This window comes from Mustela putorius, unplaced genomic scaffold (assembly GCF_011764305.1).
Source record: "Mustela putorius furo isolate JIRA1106 unplaced genomic scaffold, ASM1176430v1.1 tig00000224_pilon_pilon_pilon, whole genome shotgun sequence".
NCBI classification, from domain to species: domain Eukaryota; kingdom Metazoa; phylum Chordata; class Mammalia; order Carnivora; family Mustelidae; genus Mustela; species Mustela putorius.
In genome coordinates, this window is record NW_025421321.1 from 36817886 (window position 1) to 36838630 (window position 20745).

Below are 20745 nucleotides of genomic sequence, written 5' to 3' on the forward strand. Positions count from 1 at the left end.
TGAGTCTGATTCTTAAACCCACACCCTGTACATAATGCCAAAGAACCATAATATCACGCAAGTGAGTCTACCCAGCTAAAATCAGCTTAGTAGCTAAGTACCTCAGAGCCCTCCCCACATGAGGCTTTATCCCAAGCAGGAGGAGAACTTACTCTCTGGTCCTAACAGCAGGGAGAATTTAAAAGAAGAAAACTTTGTGGGGTGGGAGAACGCAGATTGTCTCACTGACATTTTTGGATGCTTGATCCACTCAGTTGGGAGGAAGCCTTAGAGGTACATGGTGGGACGCTTGAAATTTTGTATTTCTTTTTCTTTTGATTGAAGCTATAGCCTTAGATCACAAGAACACTCATTCTACTTATACGAGCATTTCCAAAAACCATTTTCTCAAGAAAGAGTGCTCATAATGCATCATCTACACCGACCAGCCACCCACTTCCTCAAATGCAAGGAAGCAGACAGTTAAAAAAAAAAGCCGAGAGGCAGCAGTTGTTGATCACGACCTCGCCTCCGTGAGGCCTGAGATTCTTTCGAACTGGAGCTCTGCTTCTCATGACGCAGAGTGAAGTATCAACTGGGATATTTCTGGTAAAACCGAAAGCAAGAAAAAGCAAGGTGCACACTTCAGGAAGCACCAGCCCCTGTGGGACTGTTGGAGGCTTTGGGGGGATTCGGGTGCCATCCCCAAAGTGACAAACAGATGTATGGACCTTTCTTCTGAAAGAAAGGAGGACTCATGCTGGCAAATCAACTCCAAACCCAGGATTGCTTGTGAAGAACTCACAAAGGGGAACACACACACAAAACCTAGAGGGAAACATCGAGAAAGCGAGAAGGGCGGGAATCGTGACAGACCTGTTGCTTCAGCAGCTACTCACCCAAAGAGGGAGCAAAATGTCCCTGAAGTTACCAAGAAACTGGGACTTCAACCTGAAAGTGGAGGCTGGGAAAATAGGTATGGTCAATGTCTTTTTGCTACCCTTGGGTTCTTATACTTGAACACCCGCATTTGCATGTTGGTCTACAGGGAGCTTAATCTACTTAAAAATGGATCTCTCAGAAAATCTGAGTTTGGGGGAAATTTGCATTCAAATTGATATGTTGGCTCAAAGTTCCCAAACCGGGAGAGGGGGGTTCTTTTCTGTTTGGAGCTGGTGTCGGAATAGAGCTTGTTTGCGTTGTGATGGGCTGAGGCCACAACGGGGCACTTCGGATGGGCTAAGTCTGCAGTTCACACACGAAACTGAGAGTTTTTCTCTTATTTTTCACGAAGGATAATTTCCCTCCTGTTTGGACATTTGTCCGTATTTTGAGTGGTCTTTCCTAGGATCACAGAGAGTAGAGTCTTTCTGAAGTGCTTGATTGGTGAAGAAACTCAGAGGGTCCTGTTTGTGAGGCAAAAAGTAAACAAGACCAGATAGGAACCTAGAGACAGTTGAAGGTATAATACACTTAGTTGAAGGGACAGAATGGGAGGAAATTCCTAGCGAAGCTGAAAAAGAGAAATGCATTGTAGATTAATTAAAAGATGATAGCATGTTGTCTGAGATATTCTGGCCTTTAATCTTTGCTTCTTATTAATGATCATCGTGACACATCGATTTTATTTATTTATTTATTTATTTTTCTTAAGATTTTATTTATTTATTTGAGAGAGAGACAGTGAGAGAGAGCATGAGTGAGGAGAAGGTCAGAGGGAGAAGCCGACTCCCCGTGGAGCTGGGAGCCTGATGCGGGACTCGATCCAGAGACTCCGGGATCATGACCTGAGCCGAAGGCAGTTGTCCAATCAACTGAGCCACTCAGGCGTCCCGACACATCGATTTTAATCTGTTATATAACTGTTATCACAAGTTTCTTTATATGGGTTTCTTCTATTATGTAATCGATCACAGTAATTTGGGGGAGAGAAGTTGGGCTGAAAGTAGTTTCCCTGTGTTTTACAATCACATCTGCACAGTGACCTAACTTCCTTGACATTAGATAAGTTGGGGCGGGGGGAGGGTTTCTCATGGCTTGGAAAAGTTTTGTTTTGAATGAGGTTTAGATGAGGTCTTTTACTGGTGGTTAATATGTTCCTAAAATAAGTGGTCCACTGCAAAGCCACATAACAGAGAGTAAATGATGTAGATCTGAGAAGAGATTTGAAAAACAATCGAGAGTAATCAGAGAAGCCATTAATCTTGGTATCCAGGGAGGATTCATGGTCCCTAATCAAGCTAGGAATCATTGCATGCTGAGGCTGGTTCCAAGAATAGGTAGTGTGCACACCTCTTACATAAGCAAGAGATTTTTTCTCCTAACTACTGTTGATACCAGTGTAGTTGGTGAATGCTCATTTTATTATATGTCATAAAAATTAGTTTTTAAAAGTAAAACTTCTATGGTTTTGTTCCTTTTTAAGTGTTTGGCTTCTCTCTACCTGGGGTCATTCTAATCTCTCACCATCGGTGTTTGAACAGGTCTTACTCTCCTGCTTAAAAATAAGAAACGTGAGGGGTGCCTGGGTGGCTCAGTGGTTGGGCCGCTGCCTTCAGCTCAGGTCATGATCTCAGGGACCTGGGATCGAGCCCCACATCAGGCTCTCTACTCAGCGGGGAGCCTGCTTCCTCCTCTCTCTCTGCCTGCCTCTCTGCCTGCTTGTGATCTCTCCCTGTCAAATAAATAAAGAAAATCTTTAAAAAAAAAAAAGAAACGTGAGATTAATGATTAAATGGTTACATGATGTTTTCCCCCCCAGCTATATAGGAAATGACCACATTAGAGCTCAGTTCTGCATGTTCTCAGACCTGGGATTAGGTTGGGTAAATTTCATAATTTTACCAATGTTTATTAAATCATGGTCCCATGGATAGCCTCTATGAGAGTCACCTCAAGCACTTGCTAAAAATGCAGGTTTCTGGGCATGATCCTGACTTGTGAAATCAGAATATCTGGAGGGGGGGCTCATGCACCTACAAATTCGCAAGCGCCCCTTGCTCCAACCCATCTGATGAAGGAATTCTGCTGTAGGATGTATGCTCTACAGGAATAGACTTGAAGAACTACCATTCAGCCAGCATACAACACAGTGTCTGGTCCTGGTGGGCACACAATAAACATTTGTTGACTAAATGAATGATGGACTATAAGCTGATGAATAATGAAGAAAATAATAACTACATCATGAAATATAAAGAAGCCCTTCTCACTATCCATGTCATTTACAAGTTTGTCACCCCCCAAGAGACTGGACCCAGCCAGAATATCTTTCATGAGTGTCACACTGATGAGAATTCAGATCACAAGCTGAGTTCTCCTAGGAGAGAGAGTCACTGACTCAGCCACAGGATCCCTGGTCCCTTCTCCAGCATCTGGTGTCCAGGTCGACTATAATAACTGGCTTAATGGTCTATCAGAGAATCCCACAGCTGTTAAGAAGGTGTGTGGGATGGGGAGTCATGTCAGGGAAGTCAATGGCCATTCTGTATAGTGAGGAGGGGTAGGTCAGGGTTTCTCAACCTGCACACTATGGATATTTGGGGGCGGGATGAGTCTTAGTGATGGGGGCCTCTCCTGTGCTTTAGCGGATGTTAGCAGCATCCTTGGCCTCTACCCATTCGATGATGGCAGCACTCTCCTACTCCCACCAGCTATGACAACCAAAAATGTCTCCAGACATTGCCAGATGTCTGGGGAGAGACACCTGCCCTAGTTGAGAACCACTGGAGAAGAAGATCATCCCAAAGAGTGGAACCCAAGTATTACCTTACGATTCACTGCCTGGGTCAATTTTCAAGAGACCCTTCATAAGCTGTGACTTCAGGGGGCTGAGCGGTGGCCTAGGGCAGATACCAGAACCAGCACTTGCTTATGGAAACAGCAAGGCTCTGACACATGATGTGACACAGGGGGGGATCCCAGCTATTTCTCTTTGCCAGCTGTGCTTCCAGTTTCCCCTAAACCTTGTGAGTGCGGAGTCTGGGCTGGAGTGAAAGTGAAAGTCTGTGAGAGTGGGGGAAAGTATCCCTCTCAGAGGGCTGACAGTGGGGTGTGGGGGTGTATGGGGACTGACTGGCAGGGCTGACCCAGAGACCACCAGCATGGGCCCAACAGTGCTGGGAGGATGTGACCCAGGCCAGCCTACCTCTGCCTGGTGATCCTAGTGGACCACCCTGGAGGAAAGGGGAATGGAGAGCAAACATATTTGACTTCAGGTGGAGCCCAGAGCACACATTTCTCTGATCCTTTACCATCTTCCGTTTAGTTCAACAATGAAAACCACGGAACCATTCCACTGGTTTCTTGCTCTGTGAGTGAAATCTCCTTTTCCACCTGTTCGTCCTTCTCACTGAATCGTAAGCTTCAGAGGGCAGGTTCCAGGGCTCAGCATCTTCTCCTGCACACAGTCCAGGGGTCTGGCATCCCCAGCGCCCAGCATGCAGAGGGCATTGACCATCCAGGGAAAGCCCCCTTTTTGCCCCGTGGGTTGGGAGCACTCAGTGGGAAGATTACCTGTCAATTTCCATACTGCCTGTATTGCCTTTTGTCTCAGGTCCTTCTTATTTTGTGCTCGGTTCCCCCAAGTTAAAATGGGAAGCAGACCCTAGAGAGCATATGGGCTCTGAGATCCATAGTGAAAGGTACTGCGGGCAAGGTGTTTCAATTTTTCTTCTCCCCTCTGAAATTTAATGTCGAAATCAGAAACAATTGAGAAACAAAATTTCATTATTCTAGTCTCCCAAGTAGTAAAAGGTATAATGACAATGGTGGGGCTTCTTTCCCCTAATTAATTTTTTCTTCTGTTTGATAAATCATTATTTGTCTGATATAGTTTGTCTAGTTTGGCCCTTTAGAAAATCTGAGTAGAGGGAATGAAAACGTTTTGTTCCTTAAGATTATTGTAACTAAACCCAATTTATAAAACCCAAGTTTTTATGCAATGGAGGTCATTATTCCTGTTAAAAGAAGTCTTATTTGAAAGTATAGTGTTTTATTTTAAAAGATTTTATTTATTTATTTGACAGACAGAGACACAGTGAGAGAGAGAACACAAGCAGGGGGAGTGGGAGAGGGAGAAGCAGGCTTCCCACTGAGGAGGGAGCCTAAAGAGGGGCTGGATCCCAGATCCCTGGGATGATGACATGAGCTGATGGCAGACGCTTAAGGACTGAGCCATCCAGGCGCCCCTGAAACTATAGTTTTAGATAAATAGATGCATCAACAGATCCACAGATACACAGAGATAGAATTCATATACAAAGCAGTACTATGAATCAATAAAAAAGATAAAAGAAAATACATAACACGAAGAGGAATTTTACAGAAGAGGAATGATAACACCAGTGAACATATGGAAATAGGTTTAATCACGATAATCAGGAAACGTAAGATAAAAGCACAACAAACTTGTCACCCAGCAAATTGGCTAAAATGAAAGTCTGACAATACCAAGTGCTCTTGAGGACATGCAACAAAAGAAACTCTCCTATGCTGAAGGCACAACCATTTTTGGAAAAGCAATTTAACATGGCTTAGTGAAACTGATGACGCACCAGCCCTCTGAAGTGCCCATTTCATTGCTCGGAGACAGTCCTTTGGAGAAGGTCCCATGAGTGGGAATCAGAATAGAGGCAGGGACGTTCCCGAGTAGCATTGCTCATAATAAGAGGGGGCAGGAAGTAAGCCACAGCGACAGGTGGAAAAGGAAACTGCAGTATTTTTATTAAATGGAATGCTGCTTAAGACCAGAAAGAAATTATAGTTACCTGTGCAAAAACGAAACTTCGGCAGAAAAGGAGAGGCGCAGTAGAGCAGAATGGGAGTCATGTATATTCAGGTTAAAAACCATGTCTGTCCTTGGATTCACTGTAAGGAGCAGCAAGGAGCTGACTCATATAAAACTCAGGTGATGGTTACTTCCAGAGGGAAAACAAGGGAAAATGCATCTGAGAAGCTTCAAAGGTGTAACCTCAGTGGAAGGTACCTGAGAGTTTATTTGATTATTGTAAGTAAAATGATCAAAGAAATGAACACCTGCTTAAACCCTCAAAAATCTGGAAGGATGTACAGTTTGTTAATAGTAGTTAACTAGTGAAGGATTTATAGGTGAGACATACACACACCTATGTATTTTTATTATTAATTATTATTATTTACTCCTTAATCCCCATCACTATTCCCTCCACACTCTTCCCTTCTGGTAACCATTAGTTTGTTCTCTATAGTGAAGAGTCTGTTTTTTGATTTGTATCTCTTTCTCTCTCTTATTTTTTTCCTTCGCTCATTTGTTTTGTTTCTTAACTTCCACATATGAATGAAATCATATGGTATTTGTCTTTCTCTGACCGACCTATTTTATTTAGCATTATACTCTTTAGCTCCATCCATGTTGTTACAAATGGTGAGGTTTCATTCTGTTTTATGGCTGAATAATATATTCCATTGAGTGTGTGTGTGTGTGTGTGTGTTCTTTTTTATCTGTTCATCAATTGACGGACATTTGGGCTACTTCCATATCTTGGCTATAAACATTAGGGTGCATGTATTCTTGTATTCTTTGGGTAAATACCCAGAAGTGTGATCACTGGATCGTAGAGTAGTTCTATTTTTAGCTTTCTGAGGCATCTCCATACTTTTTTCCATAGTGGCTATCCCAGTGTGCATTCCCACCAACAGTGCAAGAAGGCTCCTCTTTTTCCACATCCTCGCTAATACCTATTGTTTCTTCTGTCATTGATGTTAGCCGTTGTGACAGATGTGAGGCGATATCTCATTGCAGATTTGATATGCATTTCCCTAATGATGAGGTACGGTGAGCATCATTCATGTGTCTGTTGGCCATTCTGTAGGTCTTCTCGGAGAAATGTCTGTTCATGTTTTCCCATTTTTAACTGGATTATATTTTTTGGATGTTGACTTTTATCAGTTCTTTATATATTTTGGGCACTAGACCTTGTTTATTTATTTATTTATTTAAAAATTTCTATATCTTATTTGTCAGAAAGAGAGCACAAGCAGGTAGAGTGGCAGGGTAGGCAGAGGGAGAAGCAAAGCAGGCTCCCTGCTGAGCAAGGAGCCCAATGTGGGACTCGATCCCAGGACCCTGTGATCATGACCTGAGCCGAAGGCCGCCGCTTAACCAACTGAGCCAGCCACCCAGGCACCCCTAGCCCTTTTTTAGATATATCATTTGTAAATATCTTCTCCCATTCCATGGGTTGCCTTTCAGTTTTGCTGATTGTTTCCTTCACTGGGCAGATTTTTATTTTGATGAAGTTCCAATAGTTTATTTTTGCTTTTGTTTCCTTGCCTCAGGAGACATATCTAGAAAGAGGTTGCTATGGCCGATGTCAAAGAGGTTACTGACTATGTTCTCCTCCAGGATTTTTATGGTTTCCGGTCCCACAATTAGGTCTTTAACCCATTTTGAACTTGTTTTTGTGTATGGTGTAAGAGAGTGGTCCAGTTTCATTTTTTTGCACATGGCTTCCTGTTTTCTAAAACCATCTGCTGAAGAGACTATTTCCCGTTGGATATTCTTTCCTGCTTTGTCAAAGATTAATTGGCCATGTAATTGCGGGTTTATTTCTGGGTGTCCTAATCTGTTTCATTGATCTACGTGTCTATTTTTGTGCCAGTCCCATGCTGGTTTGATTATTACAGCTTTGTAATATAACATGAAGTCTGGAATTGTGATGCCTTTACTTTTCTTTTTCAAGAGTGCTTTGGCTATTCAGGGACTTTTGTGGTTCCAAATAAATTTTTACGATTTTTTGTTCTTGTTCTGTGAAAAATGCTGTTTGTATTTTTATAGGGATTGTATTATTATTTTATAAATGTTTTGTAAGTGTTTTATAAATAAGTCGGGCTCCCTGCTCATCAAAGGAATCTGCTTCTCCCTCTCCCTCTGTCCCTGCTTGTGCTCTCTTGTTCACTCACTCTCTCTTAGATAAATAAAAAAAAATCTTTAGAAAAATGACGAAAGCTAAAACAAATTCCAGAGTGCTTGGTCAAGCATGTTGGCAGAAGGTATTACAGGCTACAAGTGCTCTTTGGTGATCCGCTGGCAGCTGCAAAGCCTCCATCTGACTGCAGAGGTTGGAACAAGCCAGGACCCACAGCTGGTTGTCTGTAGACTTTCTGCACCTCTAGACCCAGGATAGAGGGTTTTCTTGGAAGAGCTACAAGGTCCCAAAGTCACCAGGCCTCCCTATTTGAGCATATTTCTCATTTTGAATGAACAGAGATATATCGGATCCCCAGGTTGGGAATGCTAAGACCATGAAGCCCATGGTGAGCTGGTCTGTTTTTTTCGCATTCAGCTTTGGTGGATGCTTGTTTTCTTTCTTTCTTTCTTTCTTTCTTTCTTTCTTTCTTTCTTTCTTTCTTTCTTTCTTTCTTTCTTCTTTCTTTATTTTTTATCATTTTATTTATTTGAGAGAGCAAGACAGAGAGAGCATGAGCAGGGGGAGGGGCAAATGGAGAGGGACAAGCAGGCTCCTTCCTGAGTGGGGAGCTTGACATGGGACTCAATCCCAGGACCCTGGGATCATGACCTGAGCCGAAGGCAGATGCTTAACTGATTTAGCCACCCAGGTGCCCAGGTTGATTCCTTGTTCAAGTAAAAAAGCCTGCCCTCTGTTGTCATCGACTTACCTTTAGTCATCAAATTCTTTCCACAAGGTGCACATTTCCTACTGCCCAGGCCGAGAGCCTCCTGGCCATTTGGGGAAGAGAGACTGATGCTCTTCTAAACAGCAGTGGAGTGAGGCTCAACTTGAGTGGTGACGGGGAGTCAAAATCTTGTTTTCTGTTCACTCACTGACAAAGTCCTCCCTGCAGAGGCCAGACAAGGTCGATTTAGATTTTGGATGTTGTGTTAGATCAGGAACTAAAGTATGCTTGGATTGGCAGAGGTGAGCTCGAATCTCAGAAAATGGGACTTGAGTGAGATACCCCGTGGTCCTCGCATGGTATACACGGCCACAAGTGTCTTCCAGTCGTGGGACTACTGTTGTCTCTGGCTTGCAATTTACAAAGCCTCTGCACAGTGTCCAGTGGGGAACCATGTGGAGACTCGGCGTGTCCGCTTCAGAGCTGGAGTGTGGTACCTTGGGTAAGGAATGCACATTATGGGGTTTTGGAAAGATCCTGGGAATGGTTGAGAAGAAGAAGCTGGTGATGATGACCCTTCACGTACCAGATGTTTGGAAGGAAAATAGTAAAACCTCTCATGGAGCAGCCCCACGGCTGGCTAACTGGATATAAGAGAAGGGAGTGTGTGAAGAGCCGATGTGCAACCCTGGCTGTGGCCACAGTGACTGGCAAGACCCGCTGACAACAGTGATGAACCGGGGGCAACACCAGGGGACATCCCTGGGGCAGCACAGACCAACTGAGGGATCCTTTCCAGGGGACGGCATGTAAATTTTGTAGAGTTCCCAGACAGGAACTGAGATATGGAAGTTACAAAAAGAGAAAATAATTTACATTTCTTGTTCTATCCTTTACTTTTCACCATGTTGCTCCTTGAAAATTTTTTCCCTTTGATCATTTTCTAAAAAACCAAGTATCACTTAAACAAAATTATACCCATAGATCTGGTAGCCAAATACAAAGACAGTCTTGCCCTCTGCTCCTGTGGGCTTATAGGCTAGTGGGGCACAGACAAGGAGACAATATTAAGACAAGTCCTGTGGTGAGAATAGCCATGGGAGCCAGAGGAGGGTGCCTATGGAGAGGAATTCTGGTCTAGCCCCCCCAACCCCCACCCCACCGCCCCGCTGCCATTCTTTTCTCTAAGATACGGATGTGTGCTATCTATAGCAAGTTGCAGCCTTTGCCATCTTTCTCAGGCTGGTTTTTCTGTACTACTTTCTGTTTCTTTGGAGAAGAAAAAAGCTTTGTAATTTTGGGTAGCTTCTCCTGGCGAAGGGATTAAACTCAAAGTCCTTAGGATCTGGCCCTGCTCACCTGCCCGTGTGTCCCCTGCCTTCCTACCTCCCAGGCACACACACAGACTCATACTCCAGACCTCAGCTGTATCTGACCTTTCTCATCTGCTTGGAGCCCCTCCCTACTCAGGGCTGCCTTTGTAGAACCCAATTCCTACCATGCTTTGGTCATAACATAGACATCTTGCCTTCTCAGAGACTCTAAGTTGGCAAATTACTGGAAGGAGAGTAAAAGAATCCTTTCTCAAGCTTTTCAAACAGAAAGGCTTGTAGCTTAGAGACTGTGGACTTCCTCTGAGGTGAATGTTCCTGAACTTGCCTACATGCGTCAACTCCACCCACCTAGGGTTTTTGAACCACAGAAATCTGTCCTACTCTGAAATACACAACACCAGTGCTCTAGGCCCTCCCTGGAGAGAACAAACTCGAATTGCCTGTAAAAATTGTCTAAGGGACGAATTGCTCATTGGCTTTTCTTGATTAGAGTGTGTGATAGGAGGTGGGTAGGAGGGTGTATGGTAGAAAAAAGAATTCATGTGCTTAAGATCCTTCTGCTAATTTGCTGTGAATCCCAAGGCAAGTTACTTAATTATCAAATAGGATAATGATATGTATGTTGAGAGGAAAAAGATATGTCGTGCCCGTAGCACATGTTTAGGTGTTCAGCAAACACCTGTTTCCTTTCTTTATAGATAATCTCATTTCCAACTCAGATCAAACTAGGGGCTGAACTTGGACTACGTGGACTTGGTTCCCGCACAGGATGAGCTCACTGAGTTATGCTTCATTATTGCACGCTCAGTTTTTATCTTTACTGCAAGTAATGACTTCATGAAATTTGCCCCAGGTTTGTGTTGTAAAATGAGAACGAGGAATGGACAATGCCATTGACACCTATGTGAAACTCTGTGTCAGAAAATTCACTGAGAAGGGGTGCCTGGGTGGCTCAATGGGTTAAAGCCTCTGCCTTCGGCTCGGGTCATCATCCCAGGTCCTGGCATCAAGCCCCACATGGGCTCTCTGCTCAGCAGGGAGCCTGCTTCCTTCTCTCTCTCTCTGCCTGCTTGTAATCTCTGTTTGTCAAATAAATAAATAAAATCTTAAAAAAAAAAAAAAAAAGAAAACCCACTGAGAATTCAGTGCTCGGAAATACTTTGTCTCATTGGAGGGATTGGTGCTCTTTCTCCTTTCTGCATAGTTGTGCAAATTATTGTTTCTCTTTTTGTCTTGGCTGCCAGGAAGCTCAGAGCTAAACTGAAGCTCAATCACAACTTTTACCTATTCACTTCACACACGTATATTTTCCTTTGTCTTTGATATAAATTTACGTGTTCATTGTAAATGAGCTTTCTGTTTGAACATGAGAAGACAATTAAGCCTTTGAGGAAAGGAGGGTGATCATAGGTGATGTATTAGCACACAATTCCTCAAATATGCTGTGGCTAGGTTTTCCACTTATCAGTAGCAACTGGGCATGACAATTTTTTAAAGAATGGTGTTCAAAGAGTATCAGTGCTGAGAATGAGGTTTGTTTGTTTGTTTTAGTTTATAAGTGAAAATGCAACTCTATGGCTGCTGATATTCTTCCCCTGGAGTTGTGGGAAATGGTGATGTCCTCAGTACGTTGGGTCCGGTCATGTCTCTCATTTATTCATAAAACATTTATTTGCTGACTTCAATATGATAGGTCCTTTGCAAAGAGCATTCTCAATGTTGTGCTCCTCACACTGATAACACACGCTCACCCACACCTTCATCTTTCTAAAAGAAGTGTTTTCAAACATTGGTGCCACCACATTTTCTCCATAAGCTGTGAGGTGTCAGTCACCAGGACTGTGACTGACTCAGGTGACAGCTGCTTCACTTCTTTGCTTCCTCCTTGTGCTACCCACCCCCACCCCCAAATGCGTACACACAGATCTTAGTTCCAGACGGGGCTGGTGATTCTCTACTGCTGGAACCCTGGCCTGTGGCTTCTTAACCAGTCGTGCGCTTCCTTGTTGGTTTGGGAATTTCAAAGTGAAAGAGGAAGTGCTTTAGTATAAAGATTTTAGGCTATGTAGAATTCTTTTAATATTTTAAAAGGAGCCAACTGTAGATGTGGTGTGGTAATTCAAAAGCTAGCTTGGAGTCAGACTGCCTAAATTTGATCCCACCATTACTAATTGCTAGCTAGGGGATTTTGATCCTCAGTTTCTTCATCTGTAAAATGGGCACAATCATAGGGCTAACCAATATGGTTATTGTGAGGATTAAAGGACATGATCTTTGCAAAACCTGTAAGAAAATAGCAGGCATTGGTGTGTGTTGCATAAATATCACTTGTCACCATCACTGCACAGGCATTACAACACTGTAGGTACAATACTAACTCCTAACAAATCAGCACTGAGAGGTCCGGCCAGCACTGCTAGCGTTTTGTTTGTCTTGATCCGGTTTAATTCTTCTCTCTTTCGTTTCCTTTTCTTTTCTTTTTAAAAGATTTTATTCATTTATTTGACAGAGAGAGAGACACAGCAAAAGAGGGACACAAGCAGGGGGAGGAGTGGGAGAGGAAGAAGCAGGCTCCCTTCTGAACAGGGAGTCCACAGTGGGGCTTGATCCCAGGATCCCGGGATCATGACCTAAGCCGAAGGCAGACGCTTAACCAGCTGAGCCACCCAGGCCCCCTTGTCTGTCTTTTCTTTAGATAAGCAGTCTTTGTAACCTCTGCTGATCTACTTTCCTGCTCAGTGTTGGTCCCAGTCCCAAGGCAACCAAGCTGGGCTATTGCTGACTAGCTGTCTTTCGTTTCTTAACTCCTTTTATCTCCAATCTTTGAAAATAGAGCCCTTCCTTATGTTTACATAGCTTCTTTTTTCTGTTTTCTTTCTTTCTTTTTTCAAGATTTTACTTATTTATTTTAGAGAGAGAGAGAGAGTGCAGGTGGGGACAGGGGTAGAGGGAGAGAGAGAATCTCAAGCAGAATCCAAGCCGAGCAAGGAGGCTGACTTGGGTCACGTCCCAGGACCCTGAGATTAGGACGTGAGCCAAAATCAAGAGCTGGCTGCTTAATCAACTGAGCTACCCAGGTGCTTCTCTTCTTGCTTTTCTTTCCTTTTTATTTTTTTCATCTATTTCCTAAACCTGTAAAGTACCTGAGTGATAACTTTCCAGGAAGCCTAATGGGGAGTTTGTGCTAAGTCACTGTCCCAGGGCTGTTGTGAAAGGAGATGTTCCTCAGACTCCCTTTACTTTGGGAAGGAAAAGAGTGACTCTGAGCTGTGCCAGGCCTGGTAGACCCTCCCCCATTACTGAGGCACCACTTCCTCCAAAGCTGCTAACCTCTGCTGCTGTCATAAGTGCCCCTGGCCACAAAAGTGAGGTTGAAAGTTGTTTGTTTGGGCCTCTCTGGAGTCCGTGTTTAGTGCTGGTGAGCACTTCCATGGGGTTTACAGCAGCAGCAGCAGGCAAGTTTTTCGTTTACTGTAAGAATCTTGCTATTGTGGCCTACCATTCATTTTCAGATTATTTTATTTAGGTGTGCTTATGAGGAAACAGCAGGACCTTCAAAATGAGGCTTCCATTTTCCTTTGGCCTCAATTCTACTGTTGCAACCCAAGGGTTTTTGTATGTATTCCTCCCCTCTGATATCCTTCTGCATTGTATTCTGTGTGCTCGGTGAGTTAGGGCTCAGAAGCCTATTTTGCTGGTGGGTGAAAAATGTCACCATGCACACCACCCAGAGTTATGATGATAACAGGGACAGGGTAGAGTGGTCCCCTTCTCAGCCAAGGCCCTTTGCGCTATGTCCTGCCACCAACCTGCCTCCTCTTCACTCAGCACTGACCTCCTTGTGAACCATCCTGCTTTTTCACGCTCAGCTAGGATGACCAGCTGTCCTGATTTGTCTGGAACTCAGGGTTCCTCAGCTGTAAGACACTCAGTATGAAAACCAGGAAAGGCACCCTGATCCTAGTGCTCAGTCTGAGAAAATAAGGTATTTGGGGACCATTGTGAAAGGAGCTCTGTATAGCTATCGAATTGAATTTTGGTGCTGTCACACAGTTTAGGGTAAAAATGAAATTATAGGAAAATTTTTTTAAACCTTGAATTGTTCTTTTTTTTTTTTTTTTTAGTGTCCATAGTCAGAAGTCCTTCCAAATTCTTTCTTTAGTCTACCTGCAACTGCTATACTAGCTTTTTTTACCTATTTTTATGAAACTTAAAATTCTTGCTCATACTTTCTCTGGAAGGATTGGGAACCTCACCTGTCAGCCATATGGCAAGGTACTTCCTTTCAGAATCACACACACACAAAAATCTCTGTCCTGTGGGTCTCTGTATATGGCCCCCTAGATTTGTCATTCTACTTTCTGGATTTTCTTTTTGACTCTACTTCCCTCATCCCCATCACTATAGCCACCACCCGTCTCCTCCTGGAAGCCTTCCTGAATTGCCCAAGTGGAATAGTCCCTCACGTTCTGTGAAATTGCAACACTTTGTCCACTTTCCTCTGTTCTGGTTGATACATATTTATTGGATGCCTACAATGTGCTGGACACTTTACTAGGCTCATGATGTAAGAATATGAAAAAGACTAAGGTCTTGACCTCAAGTAGCTTGCAGTCTCAATGGGGAGACACTCAGAGGGAAGCAGGGGTCTCCCACTAAAGAGAATCAGAAGTTCTTTTTTTCCCCCCATGCATAATTTTTAAAAATTATTTTTATTAACATATAATGTATTATTTGCCCCAGGGGTACAGGTCTGTGAATCACCAGATTTACACACTTCACAGCACTCACCATAGCACATACCCTTCCCAGGGAGAATCAGAAGTTCTTAAGTGAAATAACAGCGATTGTGAAATTTTAAAGATTTCGTTTATTTATTTATTTATTTATTTGAGAGCTAGAGAGAGAGCATGAGCAGGGGGAGGGGCAGTGGCAGGCAGAGGGAGAAGCAAACTTCCCGCTGAGCAGGGAGACTGATGCGGAACTCCATCCCAGGACCCTGGGATCATGACCTGAGCCTAAGGCAAAAGATTAACCGGCTGAGCCACCCGGGCGCCCTCGATTGTGAAATTTCAAAAGTTTCTGTAACTAAAGCTTCCTTGCCCCACTTGAACCACAGCCCCAAAATATCTACAAGGGGTAAGTTTTCACTTGGTAATTCAAGTCTACTGTCTTCCAAGAAGAGACAAATAAAGTTTCTAATCCCAGGCTGCTTTCTCATTGGCCGCCAGTAGAGGGCATTCGCAGACAGTGTAGTTGCATTTCTACCCCTAAACTTGGTTTCTACTGCTTCTCTCCAGAAAGCCTTGGAACATTTAACCAGTCTCTGGGCAGCACAGTGTTGTCTTTATATTTTATCCTTCAGTGACCTGAAATGCCCAGCATTAGAATGAAAGTAAATGGTAATTTAGCCCCGTTTGTGTCTTTACAGATAAAAAGTGAGGTTCCAGGTAAAAACTGTCTCTTGAAAGAAAAAAAAAGAAAAACCCACAAACCAACTCAGTATAACTAAGAAGCCAGATCTGAGTGTAGTCAGGGGGGCTGGAGCAGGGGGCTGTAGGGGCTTTTTTTTTTTTTTTTTTTTTTTTTTTTTTTTAAAGAACACAGCCTTTGAAGTCAAATAAGCCTGGATTTGATGTCCAAGTCAGTCTTTGGGCAAGTAGCTTTAATCTCGCTGTGTCTCAGTTTTTTCATCTGAAAAATGGGGGTAGTCATCCTGCTCACTTTATAGACCCGTTTTAAGAATCAAATAATGTGTGTACATGTCACTTGGCAATGAACTGGTGTTTTTATTATTGGTAGTATCTCTCTTTTGATGGTCTCATCTCTAATAATACTTTCTCCACCCAGCTCAGCTGCTCCTAGTCATAAGTAAACCATGTCATCCCCTACAACTGTACCACCCCTGAAAGCCTACTTTCAGGCTTCCAGTGCTGTGGTGCCCAATTCACCCTTCAGTAATTCTCTGACCTCAATGAGCTACTGTTCCATTGGTTCTACCACTTTTTCACTGCTGAACAGATGTCCTTGAGCCCCCCGTCTCTCTCCCACTGTCATTGCCACAGGGAATATCCCCTAACCCTGTTTAAACCCAATGATCCCCTTTTTGGGTGCCTGTACCTAGGCAGCTGAACGTGGCTGAGGAGAAAGAGACCACTGAGCCAACTGTAGATGTGGTGTGGTAAATTCAAAAGCTAGCTTGGAGTCAGACTGCCTAAATTTGATCCCACCATTACTAATTGCTAGCTAGGGGATTTTGATCCTCAGCTTGAGGATCAAACTGTGCTGCGTAGATTTACTTCAGTTTGTGACCAGTCATATCTGGTGGATAGTCAATAGAGCCAGCCAGGCCTACCTACCATGCCTACCTAGTAGATTTACTTCCCTTTTCCCAAAATCTTTTTTCCCTCTCTTCAAGACTTTATCACCTCCTCCTGCCTTCACCCTCACTTCTGTAGTGAGAAAATAGTTTTTCTTATAGTTTTCTATAAAAATAGTTTTCTATAGTTTTTCTTCATAGAGAAAAAACATGGGCAGCAGTGTGAAAACCCCCTCCTTTTCCCACCACTCAGTGCTTTCACCTCTAGCAATAACAGCTAGGGTTGGGCCTCGGGGCTCCCATCTGGAGGCCCAATTCTTGGAGGGCCCTGCTCTGGCCCCGCTGCAGCTGTGTTCTTCCTGGGGCAAGGAGCCTGGCCAAGGGGACATGCCCTGTTTGCTTTGGGTCCACGTGGGGCCATAAAATTCCCTACACCATTGGCCAGAGCTGTCTCCAGACACTCAGGAATGTTTTCCTGGGACCACCCCCACCCCGGGTGGTTGATTGTAGGGAGGCCCACAGCACAGCCAGCATGTCCGGCTGACATGTCCCCAGGCACGTGTATGAGGCCCCTCCCTGTGAGAAACAGAGTCTGGTGCAGAGAGAAGGGGCGTGGACTACACGACGAGGCCTCCATTTGTGTTCTCAGCGGTGGATCCGGTCACGTCTTGTTCTGCAGTAAGCCAGTTAAGCATCAGAGCACACCACTCCACCAAGAAGGTCGTCATTGAAATCACTCATCTCTGTACCTTGTCTCGACAAGGGTGAACTCTCTGTCCTTGTCTCACTTGGCTGCCCTGCAACATTTGACATGCTCAGCCGTTTTTCCCCAGAGATACCGGCACGGCTTCCTGGACAGCACACTCCCCGGCTTCCTTTTGCCTCGTTAGCCACTCTTTCTGGGTCTTTGTGATGGAGTCTTCCACTCCCCCGAACTCTTAACTCGGAAGTGTCCCGGGCAGATCCAGCCACATCCTTTGAGGAGCCCAGAGCAATATGAAGATGTGGACTCTCTTGTGTCAAATTAGTAAGACTTTCAAGAGGGTGACGGCGGAGCATTAAACCAAGCGCAGGGACGGGGTGAGCGTGGGGCCCAGGAGGGCTGCTGCACAGGCTGTGTGACCAAGAAGGTGGCCCTGCTCCCAGGGCTCAGTTCCCTTGCCCTGACTCTCCCCTCACTAGCTGCGTGACCCCATCCCTTCCATGGCTTTCCCTTCCTTCTGCACTGTTTCACGAGAGCCCCACCTCTCCACTGGGCTCTAGACCGCTCACTACTCCCGTGGAGGTCACGTGGGCTTCTCTCTCCCAGTGAGTCTCTCTGTTCCTGCCCCTCCCCACCCGGTACACTGACCTCAATAAAGGCTCCAGGTGGCAGAGACTCCAGATCTACAGACCTCTTCAGTCCACCTTCCTCTCTCCTACCTTGCATCTAATCCACTACAGAAAACTTTTGGATTCATTCCCATGTAAGCCCCCCTATCTGATTATTTCTATCTCTTGGGTATTAGAAATACATGTCTCTCTGAGTCTACTGAGATCATTTTCTAGCCGGTCTTCCTGCTGCCACTCTTGTCCCATATCATCTATTCTCTGCACCGCGGCCAGACTCAATATCTTCAACAGAGAAATCAGGTTATGCTATGTCTTCTATGAAACCTTCCAAACATGTAGAATGAACTTTAATCTAAGGATCCCTGCCTATGGTATCTGAACCCCACCCCTCTCTCCCCACCCATCTGTCATTCCTTGGCTCTTCTCACACTTCCCATCAGCCAAGCCCACCTTCTAGTTCCTTCCACGCTGTTGCTCAAGGCTCTCGAGTGGCCTGTCTGCTGCTTTGTCTGAAACACGCGTCCCCAGATCTCACCATGGTCTTTCCTCTACCCCATTCAGTTTCAGTTCAAATATTGGCTCTCCGAAGAGCTCTTTCCTGACCACAGTATCTAACACGGCCCTCCTGCTCCAGTCTGTCATAATCCCAATATCTGATTTTATTTTCTTCTTAACACTTTTTATACCTGAAATGGTATTTACTTGTTTGTGCGTCTGTGGCCTCCAACCCCCTCTAGACTGTAAGCTTCCTGAAGGCAGAGCTTCGCCTGTTTTGTTCCCTTTGATGTTACCACTGCCAACAACAGTGCCTGACACACAGCTGCTGATCAAGGGATTTTTGTGGGCTAGCCAGGAACTGGTTTGTGGCCTGTTGGCTTTCTTCTATCCCAGTGAGATGAAGAAAGTCAAAATAAGACCAATGCATGTTTTTTTGCCTCCCTTTTGATTGCTGAGGAACAGTTTGAAGAGAGGCAGACCGGAGTTTCTTGTGGAGAAAGAGGTAGGACTCTTGGTTTCTGAAGCTCATTTGGACAGCATGTAGAGGACAGAGCATTCACCTATTCTCGAGAGAGATCACAGGGCTCAGCCTGCTGGGTGAGTTCACAAGGGATACTTCTTGCCCCTTTAATCAATCTTCTTGATGACTGAGTGTGGTCAACGAATTCTTTCATTTCAGACTCCAGGGTCTGACTTCACTGAAGAGCTCAGACTCCAGGGGCTGGGAGCCACGTTCATAGGCCTGCTTCCTTCCCTCTTCTCTTTAACTGGACACCAGTTCTCCTCTTTAGCATCCAAGGAGCTCCTAACTCACACGCAAGGTAGTTTACTCAGGAAATGCAAATATTAAAGTTGTATATTAAAGTTGTACAACTAGTTAGTACAATGGATGGCTGATCTAAGGATTAAAATGAGCAAGGGAGAGGAAGAAAGGAAGGAAGATGGAGAGTAGGAGAAAGATTCTAGTCTCCTCTAATACCCCCAGCTAGCACTTCAGTGACTCTTTCCAAGGGACAAAATCATCAGTCCAGTGGTCTTCCATTCTGGTCTTTTCTCTCCATGTACCCCCCTCCTCCAGCCTCCCTGCTCTACAAGTGGCCAAGATTCCCTCTTCAGGGCTGGCTGTGTGGACACGTGAACTGTGTGTTTGCACGCGGCCCCATGCTCACAGAATCCTGAGTGTGTTTTAGGGCTCTGCTCTTGCCATCTTGAAAGTCAATAATTTTTTTAAAGATTTATTTATTTATTTGAGAGAGAGAGAGTGAGCGAGGGAGGAAAGGGACAGAGGGAGAGGGAGAGAATCCCCAAGCAGCTCTCTGCTGAGCACAGAGCCCGACATGGGGCTCAGTCTCATGACCCTGAGATCATGATCTGAACCAAAATCAAGAGTCAGATGCTTAACCGACTGGGCCGCCCACGCGCCCCGAATGTCAGTCATTTTCGGATGAGGAGCTGCACATTTTCATTCTGCACTGGACCCTGCAAATTATATAGTTGATGTTCTTTCACTTCATAATCTGAAAACTGGGTCATCTTTGAGCCCACCCCTGACCTTGACCTCTCCAGGTCATGCCCATCAGTCTATTGGGCTGTCTGTCTGTATCACAGATACAGACTGTCTGTATCACAGATCTACCCTCTTGTCTTCTCTCCATTTGAGGCCCAGATGACAAGGCAAACCTCCTAAGCCTGGTCCAGCCTCTGGTTTTCATGATCTTTAATTCATTCCCTTGAACTCCCAGTGCCTGCCTGTGTCCCTAGTTTCAGTGATCACAGTAAGCACCACCATAGCTCACGGAAACCACGTGCAGGGGGCATCCAGCCTGGGGGGGCTCCCCTTCTCCTCCTCTAAGTCACTGCTCTGCAAATATGGCTGTCGGTTGGAATTGCCTGGGGAGATCTTAAAAAATTTGGCTGCCTAGGTTCCCCTTCAGAGGTACTGATTTAAGTGTCAGAGGTGTGGTCTGGGATTGGATTATTTATTATAAGCTCCTATGGGACTAGCTACACAGCAAAGATCTATTGTCACAAGTGCTTCCAAAGGGCAGGCCCAGGGACGTTGCATCTACTCAAAGAATGCATGGCCCGTAGAGTGTTCTGGGAGGACTTGCTTTTGTAAGACTATGGCAGACTCAGAAATTGCAGGCTGCTTCTCATTCCATGATTTCTACTTGTCCACAGTGTCTCTTTTATCCCCAAAGGCATTAAGGAATGCTTGTCCTCAGTCAGAGCCCAGAGAGGGTGGGGGACTCGCTCACACCCACTTGGGTGAGTTGGGGTGCTGGCCTCATCCCAGCCAGGAACTCTGGACAGAAACCAGAGGGAATGGGGAAAGCCAGGAGAAACCCAGATAAGTAAACAGAGACCCATTGTTAAGGATGACGGGGGAAGGTGGAGGAGACACAGCATAGGTAAATATGGCTTGAGAGTCATATGGGCAGTTGACACATTCTACAAGACAGAAAGGGCCTTCAGATCCTTCCACGAGCATAAATTTACCCCTGATATCTTTTTCCTTTCTGTTTCAAATGACTTCAGAGTGGCTTGTGATTATACATTTAATAGTTAACTAACATCTTTCTCAGGCCCGTGTTTGGTGCCTTTCCCTTTGTGAAGAAGACACTTCTCTCTTTGAGAGAAGACAATGGATTGGCTTCAGTAAGCTCA

The 20745-nt window shown here is 44.7% G+C and overlaps 1 protein-coding gene across 2 annotated transcripts in view; it reads left to right on the forward strand.

Annotated features, from left to right (window-relative positions):
- Positions 1-479: 479 nt before the first annotated feature.
- Positions 480-20745, forward strand: part of ARHGAP25 (Rho GTPase activating protein 25) — an 85509-nt gene continuing 65243 nt past the window's right edge. Inside the window, exon 1 of one of the 2 annotated variants that reach the window (XM_004742102.3) lies at positions 480-955. In XM_004742102.3, coding sequence (XP_004742159.1) covers positions 895-955 — 61 coding nt within the window. In that variant the 5' untranslated portion in view covers positions 480-894. The remainder of the gene's footprint in view (positions 956-20745) is intronic. The other variant, XM_004742099.3, reaches the window with a different exon arrangement.